This window comes from Gossypium raimondii, chromosome 10 (assembly GCF_025698545.1).
Source record: "Gossypium raimondii isolate GPD5lz chromosome 10, ASM2569854v1, whole genome shotgun sequence".
Classification (NCBI taxonomy): domain Eukaryota; kingdom Viridiplantae; phylum Streptophyta; class Magnoliopsida; order Malvales; family Malvaceae; genus Gossypium; species Gossypium raimondii.
In genome coordinates this window covers 33763366-33783690 of record NC_068574.1, presented here as the reverse complement: position 1 = coordinate 33783690, position 20325 = coordinate 33763366, and the positions used below count along the sequence as shown (strand labels likewise).

The following is a 20325-nucleotide window of genomic DNA, read 5'->3' as shown; positions in this document are numbered from 1 at the left end:
GCATTCCAAGGAAAGTATGTGGGCACAAGTTATGTAGACACCCAGAGAAAAGAATTTTTGAGTTGGACCTAGGAAATTAAAACTGTGGTTGAGTATGAGGTAGAGTTTCTGCAACTGAGTCGTTATGCTCGTGGGATAGTGGCGACTGAATATGAACGCTGTGTGTGATTTAAGGACGGCCTCCGAGATGAGTTACGAGTCTTGATAGCTCCACAGAGGGAGCGAGATTTTGCTGCCCTAATTGAAAAGGCAAAAATCGCTGAGAATGTGAAGCGCTCTGAGCGCTAGAATCGTGAGAAGGATAATGGCAGATATAGGGGAGATTCAGAGCCCTCAAGTTCTACTAGAATTCCTAAAAAGAGGGCCAAGTATGATGGGCCAGTCTGAGTTGGGGTTCCTGTTGCAAGACCACAGTCTTGTGCTGATTGTCGGAGACATCATCTGGGTAAGTGCTGGAAAAAGATTTAGGCATGTTTCAGATGTGGGCCTATGGAACATCAAGTTAAGAATTGTCCTCAGAGGTAGGTTCAGATGCAAGCTGAAGGTCAAGGTTTTGTTCAGCCAGCGGGAGGTGGTCAGCAGCCATTGAGGGGTCGTGGGCAGGTTAGAGGTGGAAATGGTGTGGGACAAGGTGGTGGAACGTTAGGCATAGGTGTTGGTAACAGTGAGGTGAGGCAGCCAGCACTAGTCTATGCTGCTCGTCGCCAAGAGGATGGTGACGCTCCCGATGTTATAACTGGTACGTTTTTTATTCATAATGTACCTTACACTACTTTAATTGATACAGGGTCTACACATTCATACGTTGCATGCACTGTGTCTGGCACCTTACGTATCATGTGTGAGAGTACTGTTAATGAGATGACGATGTTAAGTCCACTGGGACAATCTGTAAGGGTAGACAAGTTGTTCAGAGATGTGCCCCTAGAGGTTCAAGGAGTTATATTTCTAGCGGATTTAATAGAGCTACCGTTTGGTGAATTCGACCTAATCTTGGGGATGGATTGGTTGGTTAAACACTGTGCAAATTTGGATTGTGCTTCTAAGCGTATGGTGTTGAAGACAATTGAGGATGATGAGGTGGCTGTGATTGGGGAGCGAAGGGACTTTTTGTCTAATGTGATCTCTGCATTAAGGGTCGAAAAACTGGTTCGCAAGGGTTGTGAGGCGTTTGTAACCTATGTTGGTGTATCTAATTCTAAGGGTCCTTCTGTTGAAGATATCAGTACTGTTAAGGATTTTTCTGATATTTTTTGTGACGAGCTTCCTGGGTTGCCTCCGAGCCGTGAAGTTAAATTTTGCATTGAGCTCCTGTTTGGAACAGTTCTAGTGTCAATCGCCCCTTATAGGATGGCACCGAAGCAGCTGGTGGACTTAAAAGCTTAAATCTAAGAACTGTTGGATCGAGGATTCATTCGACCTAGCGTGTCTACGTGGGGAGCACCAGTGTTGTTCGTAAAGAAGAAGGATGAGACCATACACATGTGCATTGACTATCAACAATTGAATAAACTGACTATCAAGAATAAGTATCCTTTGCCGATGATAGATAATTTATTCGATCAGCTGTGAGGACCTTCAGTTTTCTCCAAAACATATCTTCGTTCTGGGTATCATCAGCTGAGGGTTAATAAGGATGACGTGTATAAGACTGCGTTTAGGACTCGTTATGGTCATGACGAGTTCCTAGTGATGCCGTTTAGGTTGACAAATGCACCAGCAGCCTTCATGGACTTGATGAACCGAGTATTCCAACCCTACCTGGATCGGTTCATGGTGGTATTTATAGATGATATCTTCGTGTATTCAAGAATCAATGATGAACATGATGCACATCTCTGAATTGTTCTGCAGATTTTAAGAGAGAAGTGACATTTCTGGGTCATGTGGTATCTGCTGAGGGAATTAGGGTTAAATCTCAAAAAATTAAAGTCGTGCTGGATTGGAAACCACCTAAGACCGTATCTGATATTCGAAGCTTTCTGGGTCTGGCAGGGTATTTCAGACGTTTTGTTGAGGGGTTTTCCTTGATTGTTGCACATCTAACTAAGTTGTTGCGTAAAGGGGTATCGTTTAACTGGACTGATAAGCAGTAAAAAAGTTTTGAGAAATTGAAGAAAGTTCTGACTGAGGCCCCTGTCTTGATACAACCAGAGTCTGGAAAAGAATTCACTGTCTACAGTGATGCATCACATGTTGGTTTGGGTTGTGTGCTGATGCAGGGGGTAAGGTGGTAGCTCATGCGTCTTGCCAGCTTAAGCCTGACAAGGCGAATTACCCTACTCACGACTTGGAGTTAGCCGCGGTGGTGTTCACACTGAAAATTTGGAGGCACCATTTGTATGGTGAGAATTATACTATCTACACGGATCACAAGAGCCTTAAGTACCTCATCACTCAGAAAGAGTTGAATCTTAGACAGCGAAGATGGATAGAGCTGCTTAAGGATTATGATTTCTCGATTGAGTACCATCTTGGTAAGGCTAACGTGGTAGCTGATGCACTGAGCCGTAGGGCTGTATTTGATTTGAGAACGATGTTTGCTCGTCTCAGCTTGTTTGATGATGGTAGCTTGTTGGCTAAGTTGCAAGTTAGACCGATGTGGACTGAACAGATTAAGGGTAAATAGTTGTTGGATGAGTCACTGGTTCCTCATTTTCTACAGGTTTAGAATGGGGAAACTTCGAATTTTGGGTTAAATAGTGAAGGGGTACTGTGTTTCCGTGGGAAAGTCTGTGTACCGAGGGATAATGTTTTGAGGCAGTTTATACTGCGAGAGGCGCATAGTAGTCCTTTTGCTATGCATCCCGGAGAGAATAAATTGTACCGAGATCTTCGTGAGTTGTACTAGTGGCCAGGACTGAAACGTGAAGTAACTGATTTTGTGGGTAAGTGTTTAACTTGCCAGCAAGTGAAGGCTGAACATTAGTTACCTTCAGGGTTACTACAGCCAGTTAAGATTCCACTTTGGAAGTGGGAGAGAGCAACCATGGATTTTATGAGTGAGTTGCCCTTAACGCCTTCCAAGAAGGATTTGGTATGGGTTATTCTAGATTGATTGACTAAATCTACCAATTTCATACCAGTTTGAACTGATTACTCTTTGCAGAAGTTGGCTAAACTATATGTGGCTGAGATTGTAAGAATACACGGGGTGTTGGTTTCCATTATATCAGAAAAAGATCCTCGCTTTATGTCTCAGTTTTGGAAGAAATTACACGAGGATTTGGGTTCTAGACTGGACTTTAGTACTGCGTTTCATCCCCAGACAGATGGTCAGTCAGAGAGGGTGATTCAAATACTGGAGGATATGTTAAGGTGTTGTGTAATCGATTTTCGAGGCAACTGGGAAGATTATTTGCCTCTAGCAGAGTTTGCGTATAATAATAGCTACCGGTCCAGTATTAAAATGGCACCATACGAGGCGTTATATGGTCGTAGGTGTCATACTCCTACCTGTTGGACTGAGTTGGGCGAGCGGCGAGTTCTGGGGCTAAAGTCGATTTCTGATACCGAAGAGAAGGTAAAACTGATTCGAGACTTTTTGAAGGAAGCATCTAATAGGCAGAAGTCTTACGCAGATCTTAAACGCCGAGAGATTGAGTATTCTGTGGGGGACTACGTTTTTCTTAAGGTCTTCCATTGGAAAAAGATACTGAGGTTTGGACGCAAGGGTAAGCTTAGCCCTAGGTTCATTGGGCCTTACCGTATATTGAAGCGTGTGGGACCGATCGCCTATCAACTTGAGTTACCTCCAGAAGTAGACCGAATTCACAACAATACCCCTATTTTTTCTGACCAGGTAAATTTTGAGGCCGAAATTTTGTTAAGGGCGTAGAGTTGTAACGCCCCAAAAATTTAAGTTTTTAATTTTTGCATGTTTTGACACAACTACTTGTTGCTTTAGTGGTTAAGTAATTTGGGTGTGTTTGGGAGTGTTTGAGGAGCCTGGGTTTAAGTCTTGGCTTTTACAGAATTTTTAGTTTTGCTCTTAATTGAATCTGAACACTAGCACATAGGCCTTATAAATATTAGTGCTAGTTTTATGACAAAAAGAGCCTATTGGTCCAGTGGTAGGTGGCGTGTGAAGTACTCTTAAGGTTTGAGGTTCGAATCCTATGCTATATTGTGGATTTTTTATTTTTATCACCTGTGCTATGAGGTGGTGGAGTTTGACTGAAATGCTATGGAATTTGAATGAAGGAGTGAATCATGAAGAGAATAGTGAGATTGTGATTGGGTGGAGTGATTCAAGGAGGGATAAGGAGAGTTATTTTAGGAGAAAATCAAGGGATGTGAGGGGAGAGGATAGGTGTGTCGAATGGGGACTTTGGTACTTAGGGAATTCGGCAAGTGGGGTTGTGGCTCATTTTGTGTGTTTTTCGTATTTCGTTTTTGGGTAATGCTTCCCTCGTTCTGCTTTGTGGTGCTGAATTTTGCTAAATTCTTGAGTATCTTCTTTTGATTATTTTTTTTCTACCTTCTTCTTTTACCTTTTTGGTTTCGGCCAAATAGTATTTTGGCTCTCTCTTTTGCCGAACTTCTTCTTTCTTTCTTTCATTTTTATCGGCTTTGATTCTCTATTCCTTTTATTTCTTTCTTCTTCTTTTCTCCCTCAATCTGTGCCTCTTAGCCGTATAACCTCTTTGTTTTCATTGGTTTATTTCTGTCAGGCTTTTCTTCTTTTTACTTCCTAGCCGAATATCACCCATTCGTCGTATCGTTCTCTATGTTGATCTTCCTCCACTGCTTCTTGCCGCTCCTGTGCTGCAGGCTCCTGACTATCGGTAAGTGGTTATACCCCCCATTTGAGTAAATCTGTTCTCTTTTTTACTTTTTCTCAAAACCGAATATTCTTCTTCTTTATTCTTTTGATTGCCTATGGTTGGTTTCTTTCTCACATGGTTTTCTTCGAGGTGTGGTGGTTTGTAAGTGATTTGGAAAAGGTCGCAACCTTTGTGCTCATCGTTCAATCAAGGTAAGGAGGGTGTTTTGGATTAAGTGTAATAAGAGGGCGTTTTACCCTAGCAATTAATAGACTAACTCCGGGTCATGTTTGATTTTTAGGAAGGCGTACGTGGAGATTTTCATTTTTCTCGTAAGCAGGTGGGTAATCTTTCCACTGCAACCGTAGATCGGCGAAAAGCCAAAAAGCCGTGAACACGGTGATTGAGACCACACGAGCGTGTAAACGCTCGAGTGGTAAGCCCAACTTTTGATTCGTGGGAAAATGACCGAAATACCCTCAAAGGGTAAAATGATCGAAATACCCTTGAAGGGTAAAATGACCGAAATACCCTTGAAGAATAAAATAACTGAAATACCCTTAAAGGATAAAATGACCAAAATACCCTCGAAGGGTAAAATGACCAAAATACCCTCGAAGGGTAAAATGATCAAAATACCTTCGAAGGGTAAAATGACCGAAATACCTTCGAAGGGTAAAATAAATGAAATACCCTCGAAAGGTAAAATGACCGAAATACCCTTGAAGAGAAAATGACCAAAATACCCTCTAAGGGTAAAATGATCAAAATACCCCGAAGCGCAAAATAACTGAAATACCTGCATAGGGTAAAATGACTGAAATACCCTCATAGGGTAGAATTACTATTATACCCCTTGATGATGAGATGACTGCTATGGCCTTATGTTATAGATGACTGATTTGCTCCATGATATGTATAACATTCTGCATACACGTAAAATTTATGACATGACATACTGCATGGGGTTGGGATATTGTAATGGAGAAAGTATACTGTACTGGTGGCTCTACCACATATACTAATACTGGTAGCTTTGCTGTGATACTGTTACTGGCAGCTTCGCTACGATACTATTACTAGCAGATTTGCTGTGATATTGGTGTGTTGGCTGGGTGGGTTGATTTTATCCTCACATGGTGAGTTGATGGTACGGAGTGGTGTGTTAGCTGGGTTGGGATGGGTTACATTACTGCATTGTACTGATACTGTATTGGGCTAAAGCCCACACTGGTACTGTATTGGGCTAAGGCCCATATTATACTGTTACTGTATAGGCTCAGGCCTAAACTAATACTGCATGTTGCATACTGTTGACTAAAAGGGGATTACACACTAACTTTCGTAAACTCACGCTCTCCTTTTTATTGTGTAGGTAATCCTCAGCCTTAGGCGACTCGGTGCTGCGAGGGACTCGGAGGTGACCACACGACTGCTGCTGTTCACATTTGCATTTATTATAATTTCAATTATAAGTTAGGTTTTGTTTTTGTAATAAGGCCTTTAAGTTGGTATAAATTTTTAATTGGGTTTTTACTTACATATTTCAAACTGCTAGATAGGAGAATACGAACTTTTAAAAATAGCTACCATTTTCAAGGACACGAGTTTTAAACAATAGAATTTAAAAAGCTTCCGCGATTTTAGACTAACTTAATAAAATAATTTCGGATAACAAGACAAACGTTTTGTCTAATTGATTTGTTAATTAATTAATAAAGGGGTTTATTTTAAGCTTAGAAACAAAAATTTTTTTCTAATGAGTTAAATCTTCGAAAGACACTTCAATGTGACATGTCAGATTCGACCGTAACGTCTAGGCTGGGTTTGGGGTGTTACAGGGTGAGTTTACGAAAACTTAGTGTGTAAAACCCTAACAGTCAGTCAGTATACAACATGTAGTAATAGTCTGGGCCTGAGCCCTATTCAATAACAGTACAGTGTGGGTCTTAACCCAATACAGTAACAGTGTGGGCCTTAGCCTAATACAGTATCAGTACAGTGCAATAATGCAACCCATCCTAAACCAGCCAACACACCACTCCGTACCACCAACACATAATGTGGGGATAAAATCGACCCACCCAACTAACACACTAATATCGCAGCGAAGCTGCCAGTAGTAGTATCGTAGCAAAGCTGCGAGTAACAATATCGCAACAAAGTCGCCGCAGAATAATGTCGCAAAGAAAGTCACAAGATCTGAGATACTTCCTCCATAACAATATCCCAATCCCATGCAGTATGTCGTGTCATAAATCATATGTGTATGCAGAATGTCATACTCAGTAACAGTCATATACAAATCATGAACACATCGGTCAACCTACCTCTAGGGGTATAATGGTCATTCCCATCAGTTAGGGGTAAAGCAGTCTGTTTACCCTTTACGGTATTTTGGTCATGGTCTTTTTACCTTTTTTGGGGTCTCGGTGCAGATATCGACCTCTCAAAAAGTCCGCAGTCACCTCGAGCGGCCCAGGTAACCTAAATGGTCGGTCATAACAATGTAAATGGTCCCAATGCCCATTACTCGGCCCAAGTGGGCCCACACGCTCATGCGGTCCGTTCAGCCCAGATTTTGCCACAGCTATGAGATCTACATAACCCAGTCTAGTATTTACCATAAATCATGGATTTCATTTGTATGAGGCCCACGAGCCCATTGAGCTCACACGACCCATTTCGGCCCAACGTGGCCCATTACGGCCTAAGCCCATGAAAATGCTCATTGAGGCCTCTACAATCAATCGCCCATGGTTCGTGGGTTTAGCCTACCACACAAGCGATCGCATACTCGTGTGGTCTCAAACGCCGTATTTTCGACTTTTTGGCTTTTGTCATTCTACAATTACATTGGGGTGTTTACACACCTGTTTACGAGAAGAGCGCAAATCTCCACGTACACCAGCCTAGATTCAAACATGACCCAATGTCAGTCCTTTAATCATTAGGGTAAAAAACCTTCTTATTGACACTTAATCCAAAAACACCATTCTTACCTTGCTTGAATAAGAGCGACTTAGTCCTCCAAGACCGCTTACCAAAAGTGATCACACGCTTTTATCGGTTATTTGTACCATAAACACTGATCTTATTAACCAGGGTAGGCCATATAAGTGGCTTCAATCCACAAACGATATCCTGTAAAAACATAATTAGTATACGGCCTAAACCCCAAAAGTGAGATAATGTATTACCTCGATTGAATGCTGAGAACTAGGGTTGTGACTACTTCAAAACCACTTTCACTCCACCACTCCTCGAGGAAAATCCTAGAACCGTAACAAGTAACACATTGTGAGGAAAGAATCAACAGTCGGTAATCAAAGGGTAAAAAGGAGGGTATTCGATTTAAAAAAAAAGAATAGAAGAGAACAGGTTTAATCAAAAGTGAGGAGTAGAAACACTTTACTGATAAATAAAAACACTTGCAGCACTGGAAAAGAAAAAATAGATAAGAGAAGATCGGCGCAGAGAGTGATAAAACAAAAGAGTGATATTCGGCTAAAAGAGAGCACATATTGAGGAAGAGAAGATGAGAGAAAAAGAAATGAAAGAGTTGCTCACAAAACTGACTAACAACTATTGACCGAAAAGAACGAAAATTTTGTTGAATAATGCGCAGCAACCAATATAAAACCGAATGAACCAAAAGCCGATAAATGAAAGAAAAAAAGAGAATTCAGCAGATGCTAACACCAAAATGTTTCTCCAATACCGAAAATACTCCACAACCCAGGACTTAAACCTCGAACCTCACAGTTACACAACACGCCACCTTGCCACTAGACCACAAGCTCTTTTTGTGTCATAAAACAAGCACTATTATTTAAAAGGCCTATATGCCAGTGTCCAGATTCATTTAAGAGCAAAACTAAAAATTCTGCAAAAGCCAAGACTTGATCCCAGGCTTCTCAAACACTCCCATACACACCCAAATCACTTAGCCTTTAAAGCAAACAAGCAATTTATGTCATATCATGCAAAAAATTAAAGACTTAAATTTTTGGAGCGTTACATTCACAATCATCTGCTAGTGTATTAACTTACAACCTTTGGTGGTTTGCCCACCTATTATCTGGCAACTTTGATCTGCAATTATGTTGTGTATTCACAACTGTCTGGCAGCGTATTAACCTACATCTTTTGGTGGTTTATCCACAAACCGATGTGTAGGGATGAATGAGTTCTAGGGAACTCTTATGGTGTGTAGAGGTGGAGTAGGAACTTATTTGTTAAACTGAAGTCGTTTGCACCGTAAAGCATGTGCTTGAAATTATGAAATTTCTGATATGATATGGTATGTGTTTTTGCTTATACATGATGAAAACTATTATGTTAATATGATATACAAAATCTGATAAATGTGATTTAAGACATGTAATCTGAAATATTGATATGTGTAAAATTACTATAGAGAATTATTTGATGAACAATGTTTCTGTATAATTAATCGTTACACTGATTATTCTTGTGTTGAGTTAATCTGGAAAAAAAATGATATTCTGAATTATTATTCGATTATGATTATTTTGAATTCTGATAAATTTATAGTGAAGTATTTTATGTGAAAAATTGTTAGTCTAAAGTGCTTTTGTGATTGTGTTTATTCTCGAAATTGTTAAAGTGCTTTGTCTACTGTTTTGTTTCAGTTTTCTGGTGACAGAACTCACATTGAACTTTTATAGCTCACCCCTATTTATTTTCCTTCTTTTCAGATAACCCACAAGGTTAGGACACGAACTCGACATTCGGAGGGCTCGGCTCGAAATATTGATTTCTATATAAAAGTATATTAGATTGATTATTTTATAATTCTGGTTATTTGAAACTATATTATTATTATTGTGGTATGAGATTTAGTTTACGATTTTTACTTAGGCATGCATGACAATCATTTAGGCTATTAGAATATGAAATTTTTATTTAATTATGCATGAAACATGATTTTTATTAAAATTACGTTAATCACTTTTTCGCTACTAAATTGTAAATGTGTTCGGATTTTTAAACTATATTTTCAGTAGTAAACATCGTTATAATGAAGATATTAAACTGAATCAATTTTTATAACTCATGAGTTTTCCCATAAATTGACTAAGTTTTCTTCAAAGAAAAAACCAATGTTTTAGTTAACTATTTTAGAATTCTGATAATTCTACCAGACCACTTTGATGGCCAATGTAATCTCCTAAATTCGGATCTAACGTCTAGGCCGGATTGGAGAGTTTACAGGCCCTGTGACCCAAGAAGCTAGGCATCCTCCCAATTCCTGACTGAGGCACCATTCCCTACCCTCCATAGAGTTCATTTTATTGATATTAGATAAAATAATAAATTAAAATATTTCAAGAAATCTTTGCTAATGGAAGTGGTAAAGATCATTGGTTAAATTTCCCCTTTTATTTTTCCAAAAATAAGAAAATGGAAGACTTACAATAATTTTTTAATTAAATTAAAATACAATAACAATTTTTTAATCCAAAACTTGATTTTTTTGTAATTTTCTAAAATTTATAACTTATTATACTTTTTAAATGTTTATGATTTTTATTACAATTTTTAAACTTATAAATTATTTCTTAATGTAGTTATAAAGATAAAAGGTATCAAATCAAATGAGTTATTAATAAATTACAATTTACCACATCAACACCGTCAAACTTTTAAAAGCCTTAATCAAGATTTTCGTTGAAATCACAATATTTTAACTCAAAATGAAAATATTGAAATCCAAATTGCTAAAACAATAACATTCGAGATAACATGCTAGAAAAATTCAAATGTTATCTCGAATCGAGCTAAAATCTTAAAAAATAAATCTGGCTCAAGCTGAGTTTTGAATATCAAGTTTCGAGTCAAGGATGAACCTTTTACCGCACTTCGATTACACCCTTCGCAACCACTGTCTAGATCCTAGATCGTCCTATGCTCCTTTGCTCAAGGTAAAAGTCAGCTCAAAGGGCAAATAGGGTTCCAACTTCAAAGGTTTTGCACTTTGGATTCTTTTATCGGAAACAGAAAACAAATGCAAATGAGGTCATCTTGACGGCATATATGGTTGACAACACTTTCCTAACCTGACAATGAAGCTTAGGTTTTCATGGAAATAACCATGACTACAAAGCATATGCTTAATGAAGTGCAGGAACTTATGCGTGAATCCTTACTAAGTTATATACACATACTCAAAGTCAATGGGATATTATCCAATCTCGATGAGGGCGAGATTGTTAGCAGAAGTAGTTGCACAACATTGGTTTTATATAAATTTCAGTTATTATCAAGAAAATACTACAATCAATACACCAAGCGGCTTCAAAGGTAGCTTCATGAGGTTTAAAACTTTTAATACATTACAGAATCACAAGCACAACATAAATAATGATTAGTCTAAATCTAAATATAGCCAGTACGTACCCGTCAGTTTAGGGTCCATGTCCTGATATAACAGTCCACTTAATTAGAGTTGAACCACTGAAAGTGTATTGTCTTGATTACATGCCCCAAATTCCACGAGCTGCTGCAATCTTGTTGTTCGGTTTTGAAGTCAGCTCAAACAAAATCCTTGCAAAGGTATCAGAATGTCTACCATCTGAAAAAAGTATCTCTGCAAAAGCATTTTCATAAGCTAGCAGTGATGTCCGGTTCTGAGGATCAGATGCAAGGTGCTCTATTATCATTGCAGCTTTCCGGCAAACTTCTGGCACTGGATGCGGAGTCTTTATCACTTTCAGTATACGATCAACAGCCCTAAATTGGGTGAACATATGTACACAAATAAGATAGCCCTTTCAGCCGTAAACTTTAATAAATAACATGACTATGCATTACCATCTCCATGCTGTCATCCATACTTCCAAAAAGAAATAATAACAATAATAATAACTTACCATCTCTCACTAGCAAGCTTCAACCTGCAGTCCATATTGACATCGACAAGGTTATAGAGTGCACCAATGGCAGCAGCTTGGGCATCAAATGCCTGCAAGCTCAAAATATCTACTAAACGCTTGTAAATCTGCAGTTCATCAAGTTTGTATTAATATTTATAACATGATTACACCTTTACTTAAGAAAATGTTGCAGCAGAATGTTTTACCTGAGGAACAAAAGGAAGGAGGAGGGGTTCATTATCAGGGTTTATAATCATGCGCCCAAGAAATTCTGCAGCTGCACAGTGCCAGGCTTTGACTTGAGATCCTAGCATCCCCATTATAGCTTGAACTGCACGTTTTTCGCTGTTTGGTAAAACAGTAGATATAATCATCAACCAAAAGTTATAAATTAGAAAAACATGCACTCAAACAATAAAGGATATCAGGATTACGTTATTTTAATGTAAGATGGCTTTGGTGAACTGAAAATCCGAAGGTCAAGCAAGGGAGCCAAATTAACAATTGTCTCAATGGCATTTGTGACAAGTTCCTCATCCTCTGTCAAGAAAAAAGAACTTTTAAGAGCACACAATAACAGATTGAAAAGGTTAAGGTAATTTTTGCAATTAAGTATTAGAAGAAAATTACCATTACACACACAAGAAAGACAAATACTATTTTGTAGAAGCAGAAAAGGGAAATAAGAAGAAAAATGAAAATATTTTTGATAGCAGCAATATAGCCCACAAAGTTCCCACTCCACTGCTCCTGATGATTCACCTTTGGTCTACACATAGTAAATTCAACAGCACAAATTTCAAGACCACTCAAGAAATACAATAATTTCCCTTTGCTAAACTATCAGTCTATCACAACCCAACAAGTTTAAGATTGTTGCATCTGAAGACATGATTCCAGTTCCTGATCATCCTTGTCAGTGCAATGAGCTAACCAAGATCTAGATCTAAAATTCTTATATCCTACCATAGAATCTAAAAAAGTATATATTTCGAAGGATGCAGGCATAAAGAAACACTAAAATATACAAAGAAGGGAAAAAGAAGGGGTTGTCTCACCTACAATGTGATCTTCTATACACTGAAAAACAGTTTCCAAGCAATGCCTATGTTGAGCCATAGCAATTTCATTCTCTGGCATGAAAGAAAAGTTGCGTATAATATTAGAAGCAGCAACGGCACACTGCTGTTTTTCAGCTCGACCCTCATCATCTAGATTAAATAGACCATCTTCGTCAAGCCACCACTCAGAACGGCGTCGTTTACTGGTATTCTTTTGTCCTGATATTTCAGCAGCAGAACCTGGCCCCAATCTGTCATTCCATAACAAAAGTCCAAATTTATTTCCCAATTCTTAAAACCCAACAAGGCAACAAAAATAATTTTCAAGCCTACCCCGACTGTGGTAGCAAGGCAATCGATCCCAATGCCTCATACTCGTTGCCAAATCCTGTTACGACAGAATTTGCACCCAATGTTCTAGTCCTTTGTCCCTTTCTAAGTTCCTTAGGCAGGGCTATATCACGCCAATCATCTATCTGCTCCATATCAAAGTCTAATAAATCCCAACTCAGACGAGAAATAAAAACCAATAAATCAAAGTGACAACAATTTACATCACAACATAAAATTAAAGTTCATAAAGACAGAGAAAACATACAATTTGGAGAAGAGCATCGAGCAAGCCGGGTATTTTGGCCAAGCAGGCATCTTTACGCATATCATCTTTCTCTTTAAAAGAGAGCAATGTGAGAGTATTCAGAGCCCAAGTTAACTCACTCTTCAACCCACTTTGAAGTGCTAGAACTATCCTTTTATTGTTCTGCTCTACTTAAAACAGCAATAACAAATTTAAAACACAAATTTCAGATAAAATTACTAAAAAAGTAATAGTAAATAAGCAAAACTGCTAAATAAATAAGTTAATGGACTGCTTTTTTTTTTTTTTATAGTTCTGTGTTTAGGGTTTATTACCAGAGAAGGAGTTGTGGATTTGAAGAGAAGGGCCGAGGAGAGTGGACGGAGCCACTGAATCAGCAGCGGAGGCGGAGGCTACGCTAGCAGCTGTGCTTCCAAATGGTCGGCCTCTCTTCGGCGGAGGTGCGGCGTTGCCACCCCCCGAGCCACCTGATTTGCCCTGCTCTCTCTTCTGCATATCTTTGTTTTTCGATATGGCGGAGATTTGGTCTGGCGAATCTGTAATTACCTGGATCCTGTAACCCGATTCACAACCTTTTGAATTTATAAATAAATTATAACTAGTTTTACTTATGCACACGATACATATGTTGTCAATCCATACTAATATTTAGAAAAATATATCAAAAAAGGTTTGTAAAATTTTAATTCACCCATTAAACTATTCTTAATTTTTAAGACGCAATAAATATAATCAATATTGTTATTTAAATTTTAAGTGAAATAATAGGCTCTCAATTTAGTTGTAAATATATTAAAACTTGAAATTTTTACTTATTTTTGTTTTTTATGTTTTTATATAACATTTAGAAAATATATACATATATTGGGATTGAGACTAAAAACATCGTAATTTTCACCATCTTAATTTCATCATTTTCACCAAAATTTATTTAATTTTCATATCATTTTATAAATTTATTATATAATTGTTTTCACTCAGACCATAGGTATGTCATAATCTATTTATTATTTAAGAATCTAATTGAGTTATGTCACCATCAATTAAGTGTAATAACCTGATGGTGGTGTCGAAAAATACGATTTTAGAACCTCATTTATGTAAATCGAGTCCATAAAGATAAAATAGGAAGATGTTCGAGTTACTATAAAAATATATTGAAAATCGATCAAGTAATTTAACTGAAAAAATGTTAATTAAAGCTCGAGACTACATTATAAAAGTCTAATTGCTATTGGATTTTAATTTAGAAATGTAACAACTCGTTTTTTAATGGTGTCGAAAATAGTGGTTTCAGAACCACAACTCCAACGTATTAATCCGTAAATATTAATCATTTAATATTTATGATGTCATTAGTATTATATTAAAATTTGGTTATGAAATTTTAACATTTAAGTAGTTAATTAAACAAAAAGGACTGAAATGTAAGGGTTATAAATGTTAGTTTCTATTAATTGAAGAGTTAAATAAATTATAGTATAAGAAAATAGTGTACCACTTTGGTAATTAAACCATTATGAGAATTCGTGGACATTAGTGGGCTTATAAATTGTTAAAGATTGATTACTATTAAAAGGGTAAAAGAGTAAATTATTAAATATGTATATTATAATCAAAACATGATAAAATCAATTATCATATTCTTCATTAGCAATTCACCACTGAAACCCTAGAAGAGAAGAAACATATTAAGCCAAACTTTGGCTTGATGATTAGGTAAGCAAACTTTGCCCCATTTTTAGTAATTTTTATGTTTTTGGATTCTTTTTAGTAATTTTTATGTTTTTGGATTGGTATTAGCTTAATCTAGCCAACCCGAGGATCAATTCGTAAAACTGTTAAATTTTAAAATTTTTGCCATTGAAGATTTGAGTTGTTTTTTTAATTGTTTATGGAGGATTATGAAGCTTTGTTGTTAAATTTGATTATTTTGTAAAGTAATTTTTGATGATTTAAATGTTTAGGGATTAAATTGCTAAAGTAATAAAATTCAAGGACTTGATGTGAAATTGTTACAAATGTGGGCTGTAATGGAAGCTATTAACATCCGGGGGTATGGGTTTTCAATAAAATTGGTTTATTTGCATGATTAGGGCCTAAGGACTAAATTGAATAAAAATGAAAAGTTGAGGGTAATTTTGTAAAATGTCAAAAAGGGACTTAATTGCAAAAATGACTTGAATTTTTTGTTGATTTATTTAATTGAATGAAATTATTATTTTAGATCAAGAACGTGTTGGAAATCGAGGAAAGTAGAAAGTAGTTGAATAGTCTTTGTACTTTTGTTGTTATAGCAAACTAGTCCGGTAAGTTTGTTTGGTTTAATTGATACATATTAATTGATTTTATATTACCTTGACTACCTAAATGAATTTGTGAGTTGTATAAATACTGTGTTATGGGATATTATGAAATGATGGAAGCAGAGAAGATGAAATATGGAAGACTTTGGTGTTTACTGGATATATCGAGGTCCTGCATTTGTTGCGGACTATTTCGATATTATATTTGGTGTGCTGGATGGACTGGCTCATACGAGCATATGGGGTGCTGGATACAATGTGCTGGATGGACTGACTTATACGGGCATATGGTGTGCTAGATGGATTGGATCATACGAGCTTATGGTGTGCTGGATGGCTAATGGCATAATTTTACTTTTCTTATTATTCCTTTGACTATGTTTGTGTTCTATGTAAGATAGTGAAATGTGGAAAGGAATACGTCTTATTATAGTTATTTATACCGTCGAAGTCTCACCTATTGTAAGCTACGATTGATAGGATTTATTGCTTTATATCTTGTTAATTGAATTAATATATGTTCGGTAAGATTTATTGTTTATCGACGAACTTACTAAGCTTTGGAAAGCTTACCTGTGATTGTTGTTGCCTTATAGATCACATTTTGTAGACAGGAGATCGGATCACTGAAGAAATCACACTATCCTAAGGACTCGTTTGGTAGATTTTGTAATATTCGGCTTATATGGCATGTAATAGGAAAATGGCTTGTTGTTATGTTTTCAAAACTATGCATGATGCTTGGTATTAGATGTTAAAGGTAGTTGAATAGTAGTATTATAGTGTGTTTATTGTATCCAAATGATTGTTTATGAAATGGTAATAAACACGCTAGATTGGTATGATATAGTTAAAATTGGTTGAGTTGTATGTGAATTTATTATAGAAATGAGTTAGTTTGATGGTATATGAAAGTGTGTCTTATGTTGTGTTTAATAGGTATTGTTTGAGCATGGTAGGTAGTTGGAAATGGCATGATTTGGTTGCATTATTGTGTATTTAGGATCTTATTTATCCATGTTATGTTATGGTGTAGGTACTTGTGCATTTGCTTGAGAAACAAGCTTGAATTTGGTCATTTTTGGGCACACACGGGCAACCCACATGGGCGTGTGCCCTGAACGTGTTAGGTGTAGGGTACACACAAGCTGGCACATCGCTGTGTGACCCAAGTTAGTGAGTTACATGGTTGAGCACACGGGTATGTGGGGTAGGCACATGACCATGGTTGAGCCACACGGTTTGGGCTCTATTAGACACATGACCGTGTGACCCTTGTAGTGAAAATTTTCAATTTTTCCCTAAATGTTCTAAATTGTTCCAATTTGATCCTTGAATGTTCCTAACCTATTTTTAAGGCTTTGAAGGCTCGATTTAAGGCCCATAAATGTATGTTTTATTTCATTCTGAACTATACATGTATTTATGAAATTTATTTGATAATTAGATGCAAATCGATATCAAAAAGTTTTGATATGTATGGTAATACTCCGTAACCTTATTCTGACGATGGAAACAAGTTATGGGTATTACAAGAAAATACTTTGGAACCTAGTTAGCAATAATCCAAAGGACAAAATGATTACTAAACCATTTTTCTTTTATAAATTAGTGGGAAGTGACAATGAAATTCAATAATTATGTTAATTATGATTAATATATATTTCTTAAGTTAATAATTAATTAAGATTAACTAGTTTTATTAAACTTTAAACTAACCATAAATAACGCGTAAGTAGATGGAAAGATAAAATTATCATTTTCCTTAAACTTCCACTGTCCACCATTAAAGAAAAAAATAAAGAAAACTTCAACACCTAAGCAAGCATTTGGCCATTCAATTCATCAAGGTAACCAAACTATTTTCTTGAATTTTTTTATAGATTCTTGATCAAGAGAGTTTGATTTATGTTAGCTCGATTAATCAACTCGAAATCGCGAACAGGGAGGGTGAATTGACTTTTAAAAATTTGTGGAAGCTTGAAAGAAAAGATAGAACAAATAGACACAATGATTTAGAGTGGTTCTGTCAAAACCATTTTTATTTTTGGAAAAAACAAAAATTAGTTGTCGATGAAAAATTGGGAGTCGCCACCAATCTTTTATTAAGGTGTGATTGGATCACCTAAAAAAACGGCTTTGGTCTACGAGTTTTAAAAAATGGGTTCGGGAGTAAATTACGTACGAGGAAGGATTAGCACCCTCGTAACACCCAAAATTGGTACCAAATTGATTAATTAATGTCTTGAAGTCGAGAGTTTGAAAATATATAATCCTTAGCAAAAAAAAAACTTAAAAACGTTACGTATTAAGACCCTTATCATTTCAGAGAAGGAAAATGTCACACCCAATGCGTTAGGGCACGACATTCTAATTTCCCCAAAAATGAATTAGGCCAGAATATGTGCAATAAAAATTTAAAAGAATATCCATTTATTCAGGATTTAAGAAATTGCGGCCCAATATGTTAGGACATAATTCCTTCAAAGTCCCAAACTTGGAATATTTCCTTTATTATTTTTTAGCAAAAATCTTCATTTCGAGAAATCAATGCGTCACATCCAATGCGTTAGGACAAAACGTGTTGAATTCCCAATAATGATTTCTTATTTTTTTTGATTAAAGAGAAATGCTCAATTGTTAGATTTAACGAAGAAAATCGGAACCCAATACGTTAGGGCTCAATTTCCTTGAAAATCCTAAATAGAAGCATTCACTCAATTTTGAAAAGTTTGAAATCGAGTAAAAAAAATGATGTGATATTAGGTTGAATGCATGTATAAATGTCACAATAACAAATACAACAACAATTATAACAATGAGGTAATAACATGAAGTTTAAACAAACTAAATTAAGACAAAAGCAAAAATAACGAATGACATGTAAAATATCAAATAAATGAGCAAAATAAGTAAAATAAATGAAATTATGAAGAATTAGAGGCATACAAATGAATTTTCATGTAAAACTTTGATTTATAAAATTTATAATGTATTTATGAAAACATAAAATATATTAATAATGTCAACATTATCAAAATTCAAAAAAAATATGTATACATGAAAAAAATATAAATGCGCATAAAAAATAAATATATATATTGAAAAATAATTGCAAAAATAAAAAATAACAATTACATTATTAAAATTAAATAGGAAAATAATAAAAAAACTAAATTGAACAGTAATTGAAAAATTTTGGGGCAAATCCGCAAATAAATAAAACCCAAAGGACTAATTTGAACACGTGAATTACATAGAGGGGCTGGAAGGGAAATTTTCCCCTCTCCTCTAAAACGGCGCCGTTCGAAGAGGACTAAATTGAAATTAAAAACAAATTAAAGGCGAATTTTTAAAAAAAAACTTAATTGTAAAAGTATTAAAAGGCGGAGGGGCTAAAAACGTAATTTTCCCCTCCGCATCAAAACGCGCAGATCCTGGGTCCGGATCGGGTCGACGCGCGGATCCCACCTCCTTCCAAACGGCGCCGTTTTGATGGGCTTATTTAAGCCAAATTTAAACCAAAAAAATTTCATTTCTCATTCTTTTTCAAAAAAAAAAACAAAAAAAACTTTTAAGAAACTCTTCCCCCCTCTTCAGTCATCCGGCCTAAGTCCGGTGTCTGCCGGTCATCGACCACCACGCTGGCCACCGGCCACCGGCGACAGCGGCACCGTATGCGGTGGTCGGAGAGCCAAAAATTTTAGATCTGACCCTTCTAAAGCCTTTAAACTCGAATCTAACCCCGAAATTGTCAAAATATTGATGGAGAGGGCCCAAATCTCAAGAAAACCTTTCAGTTTTTGGCCGTCAATCCTCGGTGACGACTTCCTCAGCCATCCGCGGCAGTTAGGACTCGAATATAGGTTATTTCCTTCCTTTTGTATTTATATTATTTATATAAATGATAAAAATAAATAGATATAATGAAAAAAATAAAATAGAAATACAAGTATCAACCTTTAATCGACTATGCTCTCTGTATTGCGAAAGTAAAAACCTCCGTTTTTTATTTGATTTTTCGGCCACTATTACAGTATGTTTAATGGCTTTTTATAGCCATTCTCAAAATATATAAAGAAACTAATCTGCTTATATTGATTTGATTTGCAAATCTTCGATCTTGTTTTCCATATACTGTTTATTTCCTTTTTTTGTGCATAGATGAATATTCGGGGGCTGAGATTCAAAGGGCGAGGCTAGGTGGCTACGGCGCGAGACTCATCACAAAAACCCTAGGGTTTTTGATATTGTGTTGGGCCATTGTTTAGGGCCTCTGCTTATTTCGGGTTTTGGGCTACATAGGCCCGTTGTAATTTGGGCCCTTTTAAGCCCGGGCAAAATCTGTTATTACAGCTGCCCCTCTTTGCTTGTTGTCGGGTAACGAGAACAGAGCAAAGACTTTAAAACTCTTGATTTTGCCCGGTCTTGCCGAATCTTGGTACTTTTCTTCTTCTTCAAGTAGCCTCATTCCTTCCTACTGCATCCTCAGAGGTATAGGAACTAATGCTTCAATCTACTTTACTGCAACTTTTATAGCTTCAACTTGATTTAGTCCACTCCTGGTGCAACTTCAGGGAGATAAGACTAAATATGATCTGCTCTCGCAACTTCAGAGAGATAAGATCCAAGGTTTTAATCCACTCCACTGCAACTTCAGGAAGATAGGATTATCGGCTTTAATCTGCTCCACTG

At 36.5% G+C, this 20325-nt stretch overlaps 1 protein-coding gene across 2 annotated transcripts; it reads right to left on the bottom strand.

Annotated features, from left to right (window-relative positions):
• Positions 1–11015: 11015 nt before the first annotated feature.
• LOC105777842 (armadillo repeat-containing protein LFR) lies at positions 11016–13926 on the bottom strand. Of its 2 annotated transcripts, none has more exons than XM_012601338.2 (8): positions 13639–13926; positions 13325–13494; positions 13060–13202; positions 12724–12977; positions 12100–12205; positions 11872–12010; positions 11663–11790; positions 11016–11522 (listed from the first exon to the last, which is right to left on the bottom strand). In XM_012601338.2, the coding sequence occupies exons 1-8, from the start codon at positions 13817–13819 to the stop codon at positions 11267–11269; spliced, it is 1377 nt and encodes a 458-aa protein (XP_012456792.1). In that variant the 5' UTR covers positions 13820–13926; the 3' UTR covers positions 11016–11266. The 2 variants fall into 2 exon arrangements, with proteins under 2 accessions (XP_012456792.1, XP_012456793.1); XM_012601339.2 differs by having other exon boundaries at positions 13325–13491.
• Positions 13927–20325: the final 6399 nt, after the last annotated feature.